This window comes from Calypte anna, chromosome 2 (assembly GCF_003957555.1).
Source record: "Calypte anna isolate BGI_N300 chromosome 2, bCalAnn1_v1.p, whole genome shotgun sequence".
Lineage (NCBI taxonomy): Eukaryota > Metazoa > Chordata > Aves > Apodiformes > Trochilidae > Calypte > Calypte anna.
The window spans coordinates 65983906-66004542 of record NC_044245.1 but is presented as its reverse complement, the minus strand read 5'-3'; the positions used below and the strand labels follow the sequence as shown (position 1 = coordinate 66004542).

The following is a 20637-nucleotide window of genomic DNA, read 5'->3' as shown; positions in this document are numbered from 1 at the left end:
GCTACTGATGGCCAAGCTTGTTGCTGAATGATCTTGTGTAGGGAAATGAACCTTTTGCCAGTGCCACCTTTGGCTGCTCTATGAAGACAGAGCTACGCAAAAATATTCATAAACTGGAACATGATAAAAATAACTTGTAATTTCTATTTTTAGGGAAGGGATTGGATACTTTTTTTTGCAGAGCCCAGCCTCCCAGGGACCTGAATCCAAAATTGAAACCTCTTGGCCCTTTCGTGATGCAAAAAGTAATTCAAAATATACATCTGGCACAGTGCAAAGAGAGAACATCCAACATCTGTCACATTTCATTATCTTGCCTTGCTGCTATTAGGCTATTATTAGTATTTAAACTAAACATATCTTCCCACAGGCTGCTAACCTTGATGCCTTGTTCAAGTACCCGTTCCTTTTATTGCCACAAACTGTTCTGAACATCACAGAAACAGAAATGGGACATCAATTGATGGATTGTTATCATACTTTATTGCTTTATTTTATTTTAAATGGAAGGAAACAAAACTTGCCAAATGTTGTCGTATGGTTTGAGGAAAATGAAACAGATTTCCCTATCATTTTGGGTGAAGGAAGTGAGCAGAGGCTTTTCTAATGGAGATCAGCTGCTGGAGTTTGGTTCCACACTAACAAGGGCCCATATGTTGTTACTGGTGTATAGATTTTGTCTCAGGGCTTGAAGACTATGGAATGGCTGGCTATTTTTTTTTAAACTGTCTTTTATAATTCATTATCTGCCTCCTCTATCTCTTCAAAGCTGAGTGAAATAAAGACGTCTTAAGAGACTAGAATTACTCTAAGCAAGAAGTTAGCTTAGAAATGTTTCCCACCCAAGTCAAGAGCTGTGTTTCCACTGGGAACTCTGCCCAGCAGTTAGAAGAAAACTGCCCAGAGCCTCGTGTAGCCTTTTGAAATAACTCATGTTTTTAATTCACATCAGCACAGATCACAGCTGCTTGCCCAGGGCAAAGAGTGATGCCCTTCCCTAAGCTGCCATGAAGGATGCTCAGAAAGCAGCTAGCCTGCATCATAGCTTGGAGACACTCGTGCCACATCAGTACTTGTACATCAAACAGAGCTTCCTTACATTCCTAGATCCTGGGGCAGGATCAGCTGCATGGCTGAACTCAACAGTTTCAGGCATTATTTTGGCCCTGGCCAGATTGCACCATCTCAAATGGTTCCTGAGATGAATGGGTGCTAGTGCAGAGCAGTAGCAGTCCTGAGGAATAAGGAGGCAGTGATGTAGACATGAGCCTCCCCTGCTCAGGGGCTCAGCCCCAGACAGCAGACCCAACATTCAATTTCAAAGGAGGGAAAGTGAGAAGGACTCTCACTTTTTGCAGGATGCAGCCCCAGGCACATCTGCAGGGGCTGTCCCAGCACCACAGCTCAGTGAGCTAGAGGGTAGCCACAGTGCTCCAGCTAAAAAACATGGTCAGACCATCATGCTAATGCCACTGTGCAGCTTCTGGTGTCTGAGCTATGGTGTTCAGAGTTACACCAAATATCTTGAAAGTGCTTGGAAATGACCTTTTAATTGTTTGTTTCTGAGGCTGATGAGGTTTTTTTGCTGGAAGAGTCCTCTGGCAGAGTAGAACAAGCTATTTGAAGTTGGCTGTGTGCCAGTCTGACAGTAAAGGATCAGACAGATACAGAGCCCTTGTCCTTAACATGACTATCTGCACTGTGCAAAAATTGGGATGTATCTCCATAGCTGCTGTAGCAGCTCTCCCCTGCACCCAAAACTCTTCTGAGCTGCTTCCTTAGTGCAGACAAGGTTCTCCTACATGCTGGAGGTACTTGGTTTTAACCTAATACTATTTTCTAGTTGACATTATTTATTTATTGTTTTACATTATTTATTATAGTACTGTACTTATTAAATATGAAAACAAGACTGATACATTAGGGGTTACTCTTTCTGCTCTGTGCAAGACACCCTTTTACATATGAGCAAAGACCCAAGTGGACCCGGGGTGGATCAGCTGCCCAGGTCCTTCCTGAATGGTTTGCAGGGGCTGTGGCTGTCAAGGGGAGGGTCACCTTTGCTTTTCAGTGCCAGAAGTTTCTTGTAACATCCAGCCATGCTGACCTGCATAGATGTGTGAGCTGCAGAGATCAGTGACACCTTGTTAAAGCCCAATGACACAGAATTGCTGTGTCCCAACTGGCTTTCCCATCTCAAGCATCAGCAGCCAAAACCTCTCAGCCTCCATCCCCTCAGGGCTTGTCCAGGTTGGGGCTGCTGACACCCTACAGGAAGGATGGAGACTTCGAAGCTTGTCTGTGTCTGTGTCTGTGTGTGTCTGTGTGTAAACTGGACGAGACAGAAAATGTGAACTTTGTTTTGGGCCAAAAGAGCAACAGAGACAAGCCTTGCATTACAGGCATGCTGTTGCTCTGGAAACTTGAAGCCTCTGGTAAGCAATGCAATTACTAGCTGGTTATCACTTTTTCTTCGCCAAGGAGATTAATTTAGAGAAGACTAAGAACACATAACTAGATAACTAGATTCTTCTTTTTTTTTTTTTTTTAATACAAGGCTTCCTCCTAAAAGCCTTTAAAGAAACAACATTTCTTTCTCTGTGATGACTGTAGAGCCTACGTCCAGAAGGCGAATGTATAAAATCTTTTCTATCAGCCTCTAGGCATTTCCTGTAGAAAGAAAAAAGACAACTCTCTCTTCTGAGTTATCTCATCCTGAGCTGGCATGGAAACTGTTTAGAGCATGGTAGCAGCTCCATCTCTTCAGCTTAAATTGATATATGGCTGACACTAACCTCAACTCTTCTCCTGACTTGTTAACAAAATTATTATTGTAACATGCACCTTGAAATCTAAACTTTAAATGGTGTTTGGGAACATATTATATCCCCTTTCCTCCTGGCTGAATTAATTCCCTTCAGGAACTTATCTGTAAGGCTATTGGGTGTGACAGTAAGGACAGGTGTTGAATAAAATCCTCTTTGGGGGATGATGGAGTGTTTTGTTCCTGAAGTAAGGGGAAAAAAAAAAAAAGGCTCAGCTATACGACAGCAGGGTTTTTAAAGTTTTTTAAGCCACTGTGGTTCGTGGCTCATGATGACTAAAAATCCCTTTGTAGACTTGTGTCTTGTGCAGTGTGTCTTCTCAGACCGCTCTTTCCTAAAATAGCCGTGTTTGGGTTGGCACTGCATGAGGTGCCTTTTAAAGTGAATGTGAATGAAACTAAGTGGCATCTACTCAGTGTCCATAAGCAGCAAAGAGCTGCAGGAAACGTGTTCCATCCCCCGGAGCCTGAGGAGGCCACATGGCAGAAAACCCCTTGGTGGCAGCCCTGCTGCAAGAGGAGGGGTAGGGAAGCAGCAGGGAAATCCCAGAGATGGCTGAGGATGTGGGGGAAGGCACCAAGCTGCCTGCTGCCTACCCTGAAGCTGCCCTGCTCAGGAAGATCACAAACTCCAGGGTTGGGGTGCGGGGTGTGTGAGGCTACCCCCAACATGTTGTGGCTCCACAATTTATTTTTGGAGGGTGTTTAGGGACCATTGCCTCTGAAGATCGACTTCTGTCTGCAAATGGGTGAGGGAAAGGCAGCCTGAGTCACAGCAGCCTCTACAACGGGTTTGCTGCTAGGAAAGGTGTTTGTGTTTTCAAACTTAAATCTATCAGTCCTTGCTGTGGCCTCATGCTATGTGGATCTATCCCAATTTTATTGAAAAGTGGTGTTGAAAAGACATATTTTGCACACTGGTCAGAACAGACCTTGTCAGAGTTACCTCTAAATATCTTATTTAAAGCTTTTACCCCTAGTTTTGTTCTCCCCAGGATATTTTCCAATCCCATTCTGCAATATTTGTGAGCTATTTTAACAGCTGTTCTGTCTTTAATTATAATAATTGATCTTACTTGTTTTTCTCTTTTCAAAAGTCAAAGGTGAAAACAAGGCCCTTGTATCTCAAAAATACACTTTTTCCTTTTTCTGTATAAAAATGTGCAATATCTGTGAGAAAGCATCTGAACCCCAACCTTATTACATTGAAATATAAATTATTCCCTAGCTCTAGTAAGTGGTGAATTCAGAGTCCTGCACTATCTTGGCAGTATTTCCCCTATCAGGAAAACATGAAGAGTTTAAACAGAAGCCCAGGTGTGTTGAGCCTACAGCTTTACAATAAATAGATTGTTTGGATTAAAATCTTCCTCAGCCTCTGAAGCGTAACCTACCCTTTGGTACCACATGGCCCCTTCTGAAGTTATAAATAGTATTTAAAACCATTGATGTTTTTCCATCTTTCCAGTTTCTTTGCTGACTTGCAATGGCTTTTACAAGCTCACAGAGCTCCCCATTTGCAATACCCACTGGAACAAGGGCAGAGTGGCAGCTCTTACAAGCTTGAAAAGATCTTGAAAGATGGCTCTTCTGTTAATTTATCCCCTGCTGTTAATTTGCCAAGGTTTAAAACTGAACTGGCCTGGCAGAGAAGCTTTCTGCCCCTGTGCAGCTCTGTGCAAAACCCCCCAACCAAATATAAATAAATTGCTAAACAAAAACGTCAGCCAGAATTAGGGTTACTAATAGATGTTTGTTAATTTAAAGTATTAGAAACATAAATCCAGATAAAATATTTGAAAACTGAGAGTCTGACAGAGACCCACATATGGTCTCCCCTTTACATCTTCATCCTTTCCTAACCTTAACCTCTCATACTGACATTTTTGCATCCATTCAGTATACCTCTCGTGAGCCCAAAGGTCACGATCTACCTGCTAAAACCACAGTCTTCCAGTTCATCCTCACATTATGAGCTACCCCAACCAGTGTGTAATTTTGCCTACTCAGTACACCAGGCAATGTACATGGAAGAATATCACCTGGCAGCTTGCCAGGGTGGCGTGAAGACTTCTCCTCTTCTTGCCATCTCTCTTTGCAGCAGCTCGGTACCTCTCTAGTTTTCATCATTCAGAAGAAATTTAATTCTTTCTCAGAGACCCCACCAGAAGACACAAACTCCATCTGAAGCCATCTAAGCAGGCTGGGCATAGTGTTGTCTCTATGTCATTGTAAGGTGGCAGATGCGGGCACATCTGCACAGCAGTGGAGATCTGATGACAGCACTGTATACCTGCAACCCAGTTTATGTGGATTACAAGATGCATCTTTGCCACTGGTTTTACTTACGGCAGCCATATGCCAATAGGTGAAGGCAGAATCTTACCTTGTGTGGGCTAGTAGATTTTTACATTTACTCATTTGTTGGCTTTTTGCTGTTTATATGTAGATCTGAGATGGATGTAACTGCCTTTCTAGTTTACTAGGTCTAATTCACAGTCTGTACAGAGCAGATTTTGCTGTTTTCCTTTTGCAGTCAATTATTTACTTTCCTCATTTTTAAATAGAAAAAGCATGACTAACAAAAATAAAATGGAAAGCAAATACTGTTAAAAGACCTAGGAAAAAAATATATTAATGTCATGATATATGAATGTTAACTGCTGCCATCTCAGGTAAGTTTCCCTTAATACTTGATCCTGTTGACTTCAAATAAACTTGAAGCTATAATTGTTCACACATAAGTATATCCTTGATAGGGTGGAGATAGTGGCCAGGCTTGGAACAGAGTTGGGATTGTTTGTGAAATACATACTGGGGTTTACTCCATTTTTAACTGTTTGCTCTTGCAATGACAGTGGTCCAGTGGTGTTGCTGAATTATTATTTAAAACAATTTTTTTCCAAAGTGTTCTGATCTTGGAAATCATCGTTGCCTATTTTAGATGAGATTTCTGAGTAAAGAAAGCAGTGGTTTGGCATGTGCAAATAAGATGATGTTGCTATTTTTCAACTGTCCCTACTTGCAGTGGAGAAAGTAAGTTCAGCAAGTGAAAAGAAAAACTTGGGCTTTCATAGCAAGTACTGTTTTTAGCCTACTTTGATCTTTGAACTAAGATTATACTTAACCACTCTTTCCCATTTCACACACAGCCATTGGAAACCAGTAGACTAAAATTAGGAGGAATGTTTGCATTTTTAACCTCTCCAAGTGCAGCACTGCAAATAGTCTGTTCCAGCTATGTCATTATTGTAGAACATAGGTTTCTGTTTTGTTTTTTTTTTTTTTTCTTAGAAAACAGACATCATTCCTCCTTACTTACAGTGCTTCCACACTGCTTTAAAAAAATACTCACCTGTGCTTGGCAAATTGAGTGCAAAGACAGAAGCTGCCCTTCCTGCAGTGTCCTTGCTGACCCCAAAAGAGCAGGAGCTTGGGTGTGTTGCAGGCAGTTCAGCTGGAGGGAAGGGGGCAAAGCAAAGTTATGAAAGTCAAATATCTTTTCTGCTTTCAGGAGGTAGAGAAGGGATCCCTAGAATAGTACTTTCTACACTATATTTTGAAGTAGACTATTAATCCAGGAAAGGAAAAGGAAAAAGGAAAGGAAAGGGAAAAAGGAAAGGAAAGGGAAAAAGGAATGGAGAGAAAAAGGAAAGGAGAGAAAAAGGAAAAGAAAGGGAAAAAGGAAAGAGAAAAAGAAAAGGTATATCATTCTGCTTGAGTTGGGTAATCCTGGTCCCTGGGAATTTTTACACCTAAGAGCATTAATAAGGTTTTTGCATATACCTCCTTGTGAATACAAATGAAATTGTGTATTTTAAAGGAATAATAATTAAACTTTTTTTTTTTTGCAATCTTCCAATTACCTTTTTTAATATTTCAGTGCTTCATATGCCTCCTCACAACTCATGCATAAAACAACCAAGAAATCCAGTTTGCTTAATTAAGAGCAAGGAGCAATTGGTTCAACGGAGACAACTGAAAACACAAGGAATCAGAATCACAGAATCCTTTTTTACTAGAAACAGGTAGCTCACCTTTTAATTGCACACAACCTAAATACTGGCACTGCCAGAAGAAATTAACTGCTGTAGCTAATCCTTGCTGGCACCACACCACATCTGGAAACAGAACTCCTTGGGGGTGAGACCATATTGCTCATGGCAGTATTTTCCTCGTGGAGCACTGAGCAGGTGCAGGGTTTTGAATGCAAACTGAACTTTAGCTTACAGGCAGAAAATTAAATAAGATTTTTTGAGGGGGGAGCGATAGACCTCTTTTTCTACTAGGTTGTTTAGGTTGGTTGGTTTTTTTGGGTTTTTTTGTTTGTTTTGTTTTGAGAAGAAGAATGAAAGAGGGTTTATTGCTAATTTGCTAACGAGGGAAACTCCTAGGAGCAGACCCGAGTTTCTGCGCGTTACCACCAGATGTCCATCGTGAGCAGGGAAAGGAGATGACCTGAGCGGTACCCAGCAGCCTGTATCCACAGAATTTGTGAAGATTAAGCCAGTGAAAGGAAAGTGAGCGAAAATCCACGTTACCGCAGAGTTTTGGATGGCGGATATGCTACGAAGAATCCTCGTCAAGTGAAAAATTCTGACCGTAGCACTACAATATATGCTTAATTAATCCTTAAAATGTGTCTGTCATCCTCCAGCAGTTGCCAGCAGCAGAGCCATTGCACTCCTCCAGAGCCTTTGCTATTCAGTTCTCCAACAAAGTCTTAAAATCCTATGCAAAAAATGCTCTTTCAAATGGCTGGAATATCTGAAATCTGTTGCTGTAGGTGACCTCTATAAGAAGACTTAATTCTTTCCCCACTCAGAGGATTGCTGAGAGACACAGTGCCTTTCCTGGCTCTGATAACATTAGGTGAGACCCATAGTAAAGCCTTCACATCTACAGGTGAGTGGCACTTTCAGAGGGTAAGTAGCATAAATGTCTGGAGAGTACTGCTGGAAAAAAAAAAAAAAAGTGACAATTTAAACTTAACAAAAGGTGCAATGGCTTCCTAAAGAGGGTTTTTGCTTCCTAGCTACACATTGGAAATTACTTTAAGCATAAAGTAACTTAAAAGGGAAGTCCTAGAAAGTTTGCTGTGTGTCCCCATCCCCACGCTGCATCAAACTCAGATGTCCAGATTCTGCCAACTGTTATTACAGCTGCTATTTATTGCAGTAACCCTTATGTGAATGGCAAGATTTCAAATATTTTCCTTTCAGAATAAACACATATAGGTGATGCACATTTGAGTATCAGGGAAGGAGAAACACCCAATAGCTGCCCAGGAGTTTAACCCTGTTTGTGGCTAAATATGAACCAACTCTGCCAGACTTCAAGAGGAGCTGGAGACACTTGGGATGGAAGGGTTCAGAGATAACCTTATAATGGCACACTTTCCTCTGCTGCTGTCAAAACAGGAAGTGGAGGCTACAGAGCTCTGCTGGAGTCATTGACATGAACTACATCTGAACAGGCTCACAGACTAGAAAGTGAGTGGCACAGAGGTGGCTGCTCTCTTCACTCACCACCCTACCCGCCTGGGAAATCTCCTTCACTGACATAAAGGCTCCTGAGCTTACTCCCAGCCTCTAAATGTGCCTCCTAAGGTGGCTATAAAATGCCCTCTTGGTGAGCTGGGAGCCTGAGTTTTCCCAGCAGCATCCCATGCTGCCTCTCAGGAAGGGGATGCTGCTCACCTCCTCTCTGGGAGTGAGCCCCCCTCTCCCTGGTTAAGCACATGAGCCCCATTGCTCTAAGCTGAGAAAAGTAGATAAATGAATAACCAATATAAAGGTTTCCCGGGACGTTGCATTCCCCACTCCTTAGAGGATGACACAGACCTTGTTCATGAAGGCAATAGGGGCCAGTGTAGCAAAAGGACTGTTCACAAATTGAGAGAAAAAAAGGGGGAACAATTGCAAAAGCAACTTCCACATACTCTTCCCTGTCAACCCAATGGTATCTGTGCTCAAATCTCGCTAAAGATGCTTTTTTTTTTTTCCCCTGACAAAAGAAGCTTTTAAATGCACAGTATTGCTGTGTTCCTTGACCAGCATAGTTAAAACACCCATCTGTAACCTTGCTTTTACAAAAGTGAATGCTTGGTGTAACTGCCATTTCTGAAAATAACGTATTCTGTATTGAATATTCTCAGCTGTGTCTCTGGGAAACTGCATATGAGCTTATTGCCAGATTCTGATTCTAATAAAGTTAATGGAAATTTTGCCAGTGACTTCAAATGGTCCAGATATTATTCTCAGGGCCAACTCCTATGAAATTATCTCAGTTCAAACCCAGAGCAATTGCACTGATTTCAGCAGGGCTAGCCTGGGTTTACTCATCCAGCCCCAGCAAGATCCATGAAGTCACACCGGCATATGGAAGAGCTGCATTTTGCACAACCTAACAGACATTATTAGCGTTGGATGTTGGTTTCCCACAGCCCCCCTCCCCTTTTATGAAAAGGCTGAAATCAGAGCTGCAGGCTTAGACAAGTGGATATGTTCAGTGGACTTCATTGATCGGGCCTGGGGAGGGGTACATATACTCAGCCATTTACCAGTGTTCATCTGTGCAAAGTGTTCCATAAAAAACTGTAGGATCAGAGAATCAGAGAATGGTTTGGGTTGTGAGGGGAGGGACCTTAAAGATCATCTAATTCCAGCCCCCTGCATGGGCAGCGACACCTCTCACCAGACCAGGTTGCTCTACTCCCCATCCAACCTGGCTTTGAACACTTCCAGGCAGGGGACAGCCACAGCTTCCCTGGGTCACCTGTTCCAGTGTAACCGGTTAAAGTAAACCACACAGCTTTTCCGGATTTAGGATAGGTAGCCCTCCAACTCTTTTCAGGACGAGTAACCAAAGTCCTGTAAGGGCTGGGCGGCGAGAGAGAATGGCCGAAATCCTTCTTTTAAAAAGAAACAAGGCAGCAGGGCAGCTCCGGCACAGGAAATCGCCGACAACCGACGGGGCCGGCGCTTCTTAACCTGCTCCGCTGCTCCCCCCGCCCCCGCGGGGCCGCGCTACCTGCGCCCTCGCCCCCTCCCCGCCCCGGAGGAGCGGCCGCCCGCCCTGCGGAGAGGCGGGCGCGCTGGTGATTTGCTTTAGCTGCCAGCAGCCCAGCTCCGGCTAGCCCGCGGGGACCGGGACTCCCGCTTCTGGAGCCGCTCGCTTGGCCGCTCGCTCCCTCCCTTCCTCCGTCCCTCCCTTCCCTCCCAGGCAGCGGAAAAGTTTGCTGCTCTTCTTCCTCCTCCTTTCCCCCCTAGCCCCCTCCTCACTAAGCAGACCCCGGGCAGGGGCATGGCGAGCTGAGCGGCCGAGCCTGGGGCGGCCCCGCCGCACCTGAGCGGCGGCGGGGGGCAGAGGAGGGAGAAGGGAGGGGGGAGGGTTGCCCCGCGGGCGGCCATGCACGGCGACGGCGAGCGCTGAGCCCCTCTGGGCTGGCTGCCCCCCGCCGGCCCGGGCGATAGGCGCCGCGGGGGGGGAGGGCTGGAGGGCGGCGGAGAGCCCTCGGGGAGAGGGGGAAGCGGGGACCTCGCCTGCCTCCGCCCGGCCCAGCGCCATGCCTCGGCGGCTGGCCTGGCTGTGTTGCTGCTGGGCGCTGCTGAGCGGAGCCTGCTGCCCCGCCGAGCCCGCGCTGCCCGCCGCGGGAGGAGGGGACCCGCCGTCCGCCGCCGCCGCCGCTTCGGGCTTCCTCTACCGGCGGCTGAAGTCGCACGAGAAGCGGGAGATGCAGCGGGAGATCCTCTCGGTGCTGGGGTTGCCCCACCGCCCCCGTCCGCTGCCCCGGCAGCCACCGGCTCCGCCGCCGGGGCGCCTGACGGCGGCTCCGCGCTTCATGCTGGACCTCTACCACGCCCTGGCCGAGGGTGCGGAGGGCAGCGCGGGTGCGGAGCGGAGCGGACGCCCTCCGACTCCTGCCCCGCCGCCGCCGCCGCTGCCCAGCTCGCAGGACAGCGCCTTCCTCAACGACGCCGACATGGTGATGAGCTTCGTCAACCTGGGTGAGTGCCGGGGTCCAGCCTTGGGTACGCGTGTCCCGGGGGAGAGGGACCGAGCGGGCAGGGCGGCTGCGACCTGGGGAACGCGGCAGGATCGGGATCTGCGGACCGGGGACGGGACCCCCCCCTCGGGCTGCGCGGGTTTCGGTCAGGGGAGCGGCTCACTGAGGCGAAGGGTAAAGCCCTCCCCTCTCTTTCGCAAATGATCAAAAAAAGACGCCCTCGAACGCAAAACCCGAGTGGGACAAAGAAGAAAGTGTATTATTATTTTTTTAAATTGTCTTTTGGTCATCGTTATGATGACAGCGTTCTGGTGTAAACCCGTCCTGCTCTGGTTCGCACAATTCGCAGTCGCTCCGTTAAGGATCCAGCAGGAAAAGATGTCTTTGAGGCTGCAGCAAAGTACATCCCGTGATACTCCGGGGTGTCTCCGTCTCCTTTTTTTTAAAAAAATTTTTTTTTTTTTGTAGAGGGGGAGGTCTCTACTAGTGTGATGATGGATACGTGACTCCGTGTAGTATAATCCGATGGCTGAGCCTGGGAACGTGATAAAAGTCTGTATCATGTGGAAATCTTGGAATAAGTTCTGTTAGACATCAACCTGCTCTTCAAACAAATCAGGCTGTCAACGTGTTGCTGATGTGAAGGGGTCTGAGGTGGATTTCAGTGGGAAAGCCATCATGCTTTTTACTTGGAGGAGCCCTGAATAGTAGAATACTCGACTACAATTACAAGGAAACAGTGTAATTAGATTCAGCCTAATGTGGAGATTTGGAGAATGAAAATATTTCAGTTGGCAAATTGCAGTTTTTTTTTTTTTTGTTTGGTTTGGGTTTGTTTTTTTGTTTTTTTTTGGGGGGGGGTAAGGCAGTGTGGGGAAATTCCTGTGAAACTCGAGTGTCTTAGCCAGTCAGCTCAGCTGAAAACTCTTTTCACTACTGTTTCAGAGCTGTATGCCAGAATGATGACACCTGTGAACAGCATGTCTTGTTAAAAAAAACAAAACCAAACAAAAAAACCCCCCACAACAAAGCAAAACGAAGCAATAAAAACAAAAAACAACAAAAAAACCCTCACCCCAAATAGTTGTGCATGGCCTTATCTAGAGCAGTGATACGTCACCGCAGTGGGAAATTTTGCTCAGCTCGCAGCACTGGTAGATGTGATCCACAGTACATGCCATGGTGTATGCATTTAGAACAAGTTTAGCTCAAATGGTATGGGCTGGGTGATTTTTTAGAAGTGCCCCCCTTGTGCCTTGAATGTTTGCTGAAGGATTTGTCTATGCTGAAGCTGAGGTGACTGCAGCTCCTTCAGAAACAGCTGAGCTGCATGTGGTGTGGAGCAAATAGAGCCTCATGGGCTCTTTGTACTGCATGTATAGCTGTCAGGGTCTCAACTTTTTTTCTTAAAATTAGTAGGAGGGTGTTTAGGTCGTGTTCCCATCTCAGAGCTCTGATGCTTTTGATTGAGACATCCTGAAACCCTCCATCAGTGAAGCTGGCATGGTCTGTGTCTGGCTTGGACCCTGAGATGTGGGAATACAGTGTAGGTTTTGAATTCAAAGGGCAGCTGCTTCTGTGCTTCTTCCCTGTCAGCCTTCCCAAACCTCTCTGTCGTTTGAATACAAAAGCTTCTGCTGCTGTCCCTGTTCTTTGCCTGGGGGCTTGTAGGATCTATACTTGAAGTTTTGAATTTAAGAAGCGAGGTGTCAGCTCAAGCTCTCTATAAGCAATCCCTGTGACACGTCTTATTTAATGGATGTGGAGCAAGGTGCTTGCAAGGGGCTGGGTGGTTCCCAGGGGAGCTGAATCAAGAAAGAAATGTGAACATGTGGTGTTTTGGGAAGGTATTTAGCTGCCTGCTTCATGAAGAACCAGAACACCAGTATTTGACAGTAGACTTGAAAATATTTCTTTTGGAAAAAAAAAAGCAAAACAACAACCAACCAACCAAACAAAAACCCCATTCATGTGATTCAAATCAGTTCTGATAATTTGGATCTAGACACTTATGTAACAACAAGGAAAATTATTCATGTAATGTAGTAAAATAGCATGATTGAAACGCTAGTTATGAGTCTCAGGAAGTATGAATCAACTGCAGAAATTTCTCATCGACTTCCAAGTTCCAAGTCATAAACCATAATGTCATTTAACGTGATTGTTTGTTACCAGAGGGTTGGCAAATCAATGGGCTGAGCCCAAACAGCTGTTTGGCTGCTTTCTGTAGCATTTCTGGCATGTTACAGATATTTTGAGGATCTTTCACGTGTGTACTGGCATTTACTTTTCCACTAAACAATAACTATGCCAGAAAACTAGAGGAAGCCTAAGGCTTTATTGCAGTATAGAATCCAAAGGTGCCATGGGAGAAAGCCAGCCTGCGATCTATAAAAGGGGCTTATCAGATGCAGTCTAGAAAATGCAGCAAAAGATTGTGGGACCACAGCAGAAAGGGAAGACTTCCTGACCTCAAGGACACTGACTAGTCCAATGAAGCGTGTGCCAAGCAACCCTGAAACCTCACAGCTGGAGTCTCTTTATAAGCAGAGACTGCCACAATTATTTTATTTAGGGGTTTCCCCATGTGACTTCATCTGTAATAATTTCTGCTTGGTTAGAGTCAGCTTCTGAAGAGCTTTGCCTGTGTTCAACCTTAAACAGGTTGAAATGTCTTCCCATTCCTGGAGGTGCAGCTACCAGAGACGTGAGGGGCCCTTGCTGTTCTCAGGATTGGGAGTGTATGGTATTACATGGTGCAGGCTTCACTGAAAGATATGTGGCTGCATGGGTGTGAAGTCAGTGGGCATGCCTGTGGGGACTTGCTTTCAGGTGTTGATGTTACTTCTGCTGTAGTCCAGAACCAGGCAAACCTTTGATGAGGGGTCTTTCGTTGGAAAGCCATCATCTAGGTCAGCTGTGTGTAGAAGTCCTGCTTTGTGGAAGTTTGGAGGCATTGGTGTTCTTTTAAAAGTGCACTTAATTTTTCCAGCCCTGTAGCTCAAAAAGTCCATAGCTTGCAGCATTGCTGGCTTTAAAAGCGCAGTGCTCCAGCCCTTCCTGATGAACATAAATATTCCTTCAGTCTGGGGATACAGCTGATGTATTTTCTGTCTGGGGAAGGCTATCTTTCCATATGTGCTCAGGGTACAAATCCTCCTCATTGAGCTCTTGCAAAGCTGAGGGATTTCAGTGAAATTTTGGATTATTCACAAAATGCAGGTTTCTTCAAGGCTCAAGGTTGATGTCTTAGATGTTTTGGTTTTGTTTTTATTTTTTCTTTTTTTTTTTTTTTTTTCTTTTTCTTTTTAGAGAAAAAAAAAAAAAGAGGATCCCTCGAGATACAGGGAGTTACTGTCTTACAGGGATCCATCGAGATACAGGGAGTTGCTGTTTTACAGGGAAAACCAAAAGCATCAGTCTTCAAATTGTAGACTCCAGGGTTTATCTTGCCTCCCTAGTGATGTCTGCACTGTGACAGGGATTTGTGAGGTGTAGACAATGATTCCTGGAGCAGCTGACTATAGGGAAACTTGGAGTGTCTGGGGTTTCTAGGAGAGCAGTGTCAGGGAGTACAAATAAGTGTTTATTCCCATTACAAGTAAAAATGTACAAAAGATATAAACCAGGTAATTTAGATTAATTTATCAGGTTAGATACCAAAAATAATTTGGCAGAGAATTTTATCTACCCTTGATAAACCTAGTCCCCATCTTGGGCATTTTCATTGGCACAGGGCATCCAAAAAGTCTTTGTTTCTTTCCAGTTCCCACATAGGAAGTCTGAATATGTAGTGAAGGTGTAAACATCTCCATTTTAAATCTGTCTTTGGAGTTTCTCAGAACAAGCACAGTACTGGTCTTCTGTGCTGGGGGAACAGCTGTACAGCAGGGTTGTGGTCCAGGGTGGTATTGTGGGCCAACAAGTGACTTTGTGAAATCTTTCAGCTTCTCTTCAGGAGTATTCTTGGTATCAAAATAGGACTGGCATGTCTTATACAGTGCTGTTGAGAAAATAGCATCTATTAACATTTTCTGTTTGACTACTGTACCTTCCTTGTGGCACTACATAAGGTTGTCTCCTCTTTCTCCTCACAAAAAAACCCCCAAAACACCCTAGGGTTGGAATGGCAATGCCTCTTTGAGGCAGCGTCACTGGATTTGTAGCTGGACTCAGGGAAGCATCCCTGTGTTTTGCTGCTAAAGCTGTTTTAGGGAGAGGTATATCAAGTTCCTCACAGCAAACCCATTCTCCCTCAGTTCAGGGGGGGTGAGGAGAGAGGGGTCACCACTCAAGCCAAAATGTAGACTTGGGCCGGGGGCTGTGGCAGATCTAAAGTTTCCCTGTTCTCCTCTGGCTCATCGATGCTGATGTGGAGCTGCTCTCCAGTCCTTGTTTTACTGGCAGATGTCCTTAGAGAGTAGTGCAAGCCATGTGTAGTGGCTGAAACAAGATTCTTGAAGACTTTGCTACTCTGTGGCCAGAGTTGTATAATGATAATTTATAATGAAAGGTGCTGTGGAGCAATCCTGTGTCAAACTGAGGAAGAAGCTTAGTAGATCCTCATCCATGCATTCCTATCTCAGCATCTGCACCAAGGGGAAAAAAAAAAACCCACATGCTTCCCACAGGGAATCCTATGAAAGACTTTGTGGGTTTCTGCTATGACCCACATCTGGGGCTGCTGACAGCTGTGCAGAAAGAGTCTGAACCCATCAATCCATCCAGAGGCAAGGACTGGAAAAAGTGTGCTTATTGGGGTGGTTCCTAGTTATCCACGGTATCATGCCTTTTTGTAGCAGAGTGACAGTATGGTTTCATTGTATCTCTGTACTTTTGCAGAAGGGGTTTTCACCTTTCAGTGTAGAGATCCACACGTTTCTTAGAACTTCAGGCAAAAGAGTGAGGGGAAGTCCAAGTGTCTCACAGGCAGTTCTGCAGTCGGCCCTGAAGCTCTTTCACGGGATCTGAGTTGAGACAATGGCGAAAAGCATCTTTTATATTTGAATCTCCAAAACCCCATCTTCCCTGAAAGTCTCCAGGTGTCTTCTGGAGCAAGACCACTGCCTTTCAGTGTGAGGGAGCCACTCGGAGATCAGTGCAGGGCTTGCTGTCCAAGTGCTATCTCTCCCTTTGCCTATAAAACAGCAACTTATGGATGTGATGTCTTCCAAACAGGCCTTTCATCTTTTTGGCAGCCGTGGCCTACCACATTTCCTTCTAGGAATGATCTTGCACAAATCTATGGCAAGCGCTTTGGCGCAAGCACCGTGCCTTTGATCCGCATGGCTTTTCACAGGAAGGAAGCAGTGCTCCAGCATCCCCATGTGCTTTTCTAAAGCAGGTGAATTTTTTTCATCTGAAGGATTTGATCAGCCCACCTGTCTTTCTCCTGGTATCGTGCTTGCTGTCTGGGGATACGAAATTAAGCAACCAAGACGTATCAGGGATGTTGCGTGATTATATTGACAGAACGGTATCATTCATGCTGTCATCCCATCTGTTTATACTCTTGGCCACATGTTGTAAAGGTCAAGACTTCTACTCACAGGGAATAACTGGAGTGTGTGATGCTGTGGATCTGGCTGTGCTGCCAGCTGGCTGTGTACAGCCTCGCGCTCTCGGCGTGTGAGCGGCGTCCTCCACGTGTGTCCAGAGCAGGCCAGCATTAGAAATCATGAAGCTGATGATGGGAATGAGTTTAGTGACTTCTGCCAAACCTTGTATACTGGGCTTCCATGCCAAGACAGATCCCAAGTGTCGGAGAGCAGCCTTACATTTGCTGTAGAACTGACGCAGCTCAAGGTCCTCCTTTATGTCATCTCCTTGAAGCAGTCATTCCTTGTGAGCTGCCTGCTAGGGTGCAGCTGCCTGACAACATATTAAGGAAAAAGGGCACATAAGTCTTCTAAAAGTCCTCATATGCTTCAGGCTCTGAATTTGGGGGGCTGCAGTCATCCTTCTGCCTTTGTCCAAGAGCCCTAGAAGATGTGTGGCTCCCAGGGAAGCTTCTGTTCAAAACCCACACTGATGAAACAAGTGGAAGGTCACATTTGTGTAAGCAGTTTGTCCAGGTCTAAGTGTCATCTGGACTAAGCTACTGGAACCAGATATTGTGGCCTTAGCAGGACTATTCTGTCTTGTGAAGGGTTTTCAGAGCCTGAAAATTTACAGTGCCTTAAATGTTGAAATTTTACTTACAACAGCAGCAACAAAAAGTGGTCGTAATTGGAAAAAGTTTGAATTTCTAAAGCACTCTTGATTAATTTCAGCAAATTTATGTATTTGTAAATAGCTAAAATGTTGCACTTTGAAATACATGCCCAGGTGTGGGGTTGTTTTGTTTGGATTTATTGGTAAAAATAAAAGCAACATGTCCTTAGTGTTTTCCTCAAGCAAGGCTGAAACTAAACAACGTGGGTTTTTTTGTTTTTTTTTTTTTTTTAAGTAAAAAGGTTTGCTTTTGGCAATTTTAATTGGACCTAAACAGTGCTATCACACATTTCTGCTGTGTCCCTGGAGATGCACAGTGATGCTATTAGGTACAGCATACCTACTAATTTTTGTTGTTTGTTTATTTAGATTCCTTAGTGTTTTCCTCAAGCAAGGTTGAAACTAAACAACCCCCCCCCCCTTTTTTTTTTAAATAAAAAGGTTTGCTTTTGGCAATTTTAATTGGACCTAAACAAAGAGCAAACACTAGTGTCTGAATGGAAAAAAACTTGTTCTTGAGAGATTCCTATATGTTTTAGCAGCCATCAGAGCCTGGGAGAGCAAGGTTAAGGACCAGAGACTTTCATGGACCTGATTCTGGGAGGCTTGTTTTGGGTCACACAAAGGCTCCCTGTTTGATGGGGCAGTGGTTCTAAAATGGAAGAAGGTAGGTTTAGACTGGATATAAAGAGGAAAATTTTTGATGAGGAGGATGATGAGACACCGGAACAGGTTGCTTAGAACAGCCCCATCCTTGGAAGTGTCCAAACTCACCTCGTGTGGGGCCCGCAGGAGGTTTGAACTGGATGATTTCTGCAAGTCCCTTCCAGACCAAGCCACCTGTGATTCTAAGTGTGGAGAGGACATTTCAGATTGGGATTCTCCAACTGTGATATGCCTAGGAGAGGTGCAGGAAAACCATTTGGAAACCACCTGTTTTCCAGTCATGGCTGGCATAGGATGAGAAATGGTGCCTCCTGTGTGGCCATAGCCCTTGTGGCAGGGGTGGCTGACACCAGTACCCCAAAGAGGTGCCCACTTCCCCAGCAAGCCCTGTGGTGGCCCCCATGTGTTGTACCCCATGCAGGTTACCAAAGTGGTGGCTTTGAGACGGGCATGGGGCTGCAGCTGCTGCTGGGCTATTGCAGGAGAAGTAAAGCTTAATTAAAGAAACTCAGCTCCTGTGGGATTGCAGGGGTGTTTAAAACCTCTTACTGGCCTTTAATTCCTAGAACATGCTATAGGCCAGGGCTGGTATTTCCTGAACTTTCAGTTACTTAGGCTCCCAGGCTAAGAAATAGCCTTGTAGTGCTGGGTGGATTTTTGGGGTGGGTTTTTCGGTTGTTGTTTGCCAGTTGTGGGGTTTTTTTTGTTTTTCTGTTTTTGTTGGGTTTTTTTGTGTGATGGCATGAGCTATTTCTGTTGTTGTTAAGGGCACAAAGGTTTTGACAGCATTACGTGCAGCTCTTTTTATATTATGCTGCAGTGTTCGTGATGGCACAATGGCAGAATTGAATCAGTGGTAGCAACAGTGGGAATTTTTGGCAAAAAGGGATAATGCAGACAGAGCTGAAGTGTTCTACGAACTAAAACAGTAGCTGTATTTTCAGAGAGCTAGACATGACTGTTTTGATCCAATGTGGTGTTAATCGCAAGAATACATAACTGCTTTCCTATGAACTTTCCCCTTAAAAATATCCAATGATATCACCTGATGTTTTGCAGAAATGTTCAGTATAACCAGAATTTAGTACAGCTGGCTCCATATAAACTTGGAGTATTCATAGGTCAAATATTAGTTTATAAATAAAAACATTTTGAAAATGAGAACAGAAGCACAGTATTTGAAATATACTCAGTGTGCAGATGTACATCATGGCTTGAATAGCTTTACAAATTAATCAAGACAGTGTTAACACTTGTTCTGAAGAAGTCAAATTTCCTGATAATAAATGAGAAAGTGTTTTTCAAACAGTATTCCAAAGATGTGCTATTTAATGTGTTTTAATGGGTGTTTGCAGTATGAGAGATGTATGAATTGGCTATTTGAAGCCCGATTTTAAAGAAGATGCATTTGATCAACTCAAAATCTTACTGGAGGCAAACGGAGCACCTCAATTCCTTTTATGAAGTGCAGGCTGTAAAATATGCTGTGTTTAAATTTTGCAGGCAAATGTTCATTGTGAGGCTCAGATGCAGCATTCTTATCTTGTCACCTACTGTTTCCTATTCACGTGGTGTATACGGTCTAGGTATTAGACACTCTGTTTGTACAAAGGCTGAGGGGTGACATAATGTCTATTGAAGCCCAGGCACTTAGCTCTACAACCAGGTGACAAGGCACACTTAAAAAACAAGAACAGATTAGAGCTTGTGGGCAAGTTGTGATAGCTGCACCTGTAAGCCAAGAGGTACTGGAGGGAGGAAAAGGTCTGCAGTTTTGGTGTCAAACAGAGGTGCCTTCTTGTATCCTTGTGTGCTCTGGGCTTTGCAGAGCACTCGAGAGAGAAATCCAGGAGAGAAAGTTGTAAGCAGACAATCATAATCTTTTTACAAGGAATAAAACTGTCCAGATGAGTTGAAAAAAATGTTGAGCTACAACAAGCATGTACAAAGATATGAAAGACTTGTCTGCCTCTGGCTTTGTAAACTCGACAATAAAAGTTGTTTGGATATGAACACCTACCACAGCCTAACTTTCCAACTTTATTAAACTGCATTTACAGGATCAGGATTAAGGCTCTGTATCAGGGAATAAAGAAGTGGTCAGAGCTTTAATTCCTCCTGCTGCTGCAGAGGCACAAGCTTGCTCTGGCTGAATCCAGATGACCAGAGGTTGCAGTGGCATTCTTTTATACAGAGATGCTCTGCAGGAAAAAAGGAGGAAGCATTTTCTCTGCTGCTTACCATGGACTTTCCCATTTCTCTTCTTCTGCCCATGGTGGTGATATGGTCCAGCCCAGCAATGATAAACACACTTCCTGGTGCAAGAAGAAGCCTGATAAGCTTTTAATATACCTGTGTTTTCACCATGATACCAAGCCTGGTTTCTCAACATCCTTGCATGCAAGCTGTGAGATGCCTCTCCCTGAGCCTTGTCATGTGTGCACAGTTTTGGTGCAAAATAGCAGGAATTCTAAAATTTGTATGAAATTATACAATTATTTCATCCTCAACTATAGAAACCAGGTGCTTGATTTAAAAGATGAAGTTTGGAGAAGAAACCCTTAATTTTAGAAAAGCAGCAGTCTCTCTTGCCCACAAACCATCACCCAGAGACTGCATTTCAAGCATGCAGACCCTTGTGCTTAATTATTGTAACATCAAACGTCTTTGACATGAAAGGGACCAAGCAGTGGCTATGCAAGATAATGACTTGTTTATAAAAATAATTTAAACAGCATATGAAAAGGATAAACATGCATGTCCTGCCAAAATTCACTGTATGTTCTGCAGGCTTTGGTGATTGTGAATCTCTTGGCTTACCCTTTCAATTTCTTTTTTCTTTTTAACCCACAAAGAAAAAAAAAGGCAGAGGGGGAAGGGAGTGAAGAAAAAAAATGGATACATTAAAAAATTTCTCATGTTTAAG

General features: G+C 44.5%; 1 protein-coding gene across 1 annotated transcript in view; it reads left to right on the top strand.

Moving 5' to 3' along the window:
* The first annotated feature begins 10381 nt into the window (after window positions 1-10381).
* BMP6 (bone morphogenetic protein 6) overlaps window positions 10382-20637 on the top strand; it is a 92419-nt gene continuing 82163 nt past the window's right edge. The window contains exon 1 of the mRNA XM_008492610.2: window positions 10382-10833. Coding sequence (XP_008490832.2) covers window positions 10392-10833 — 442 coding nt within the window. The 5' untranslated portion in view covers window positions 10382-10391. The remainder of the gene's footprint in view (window positions 10834-20637) is intronic.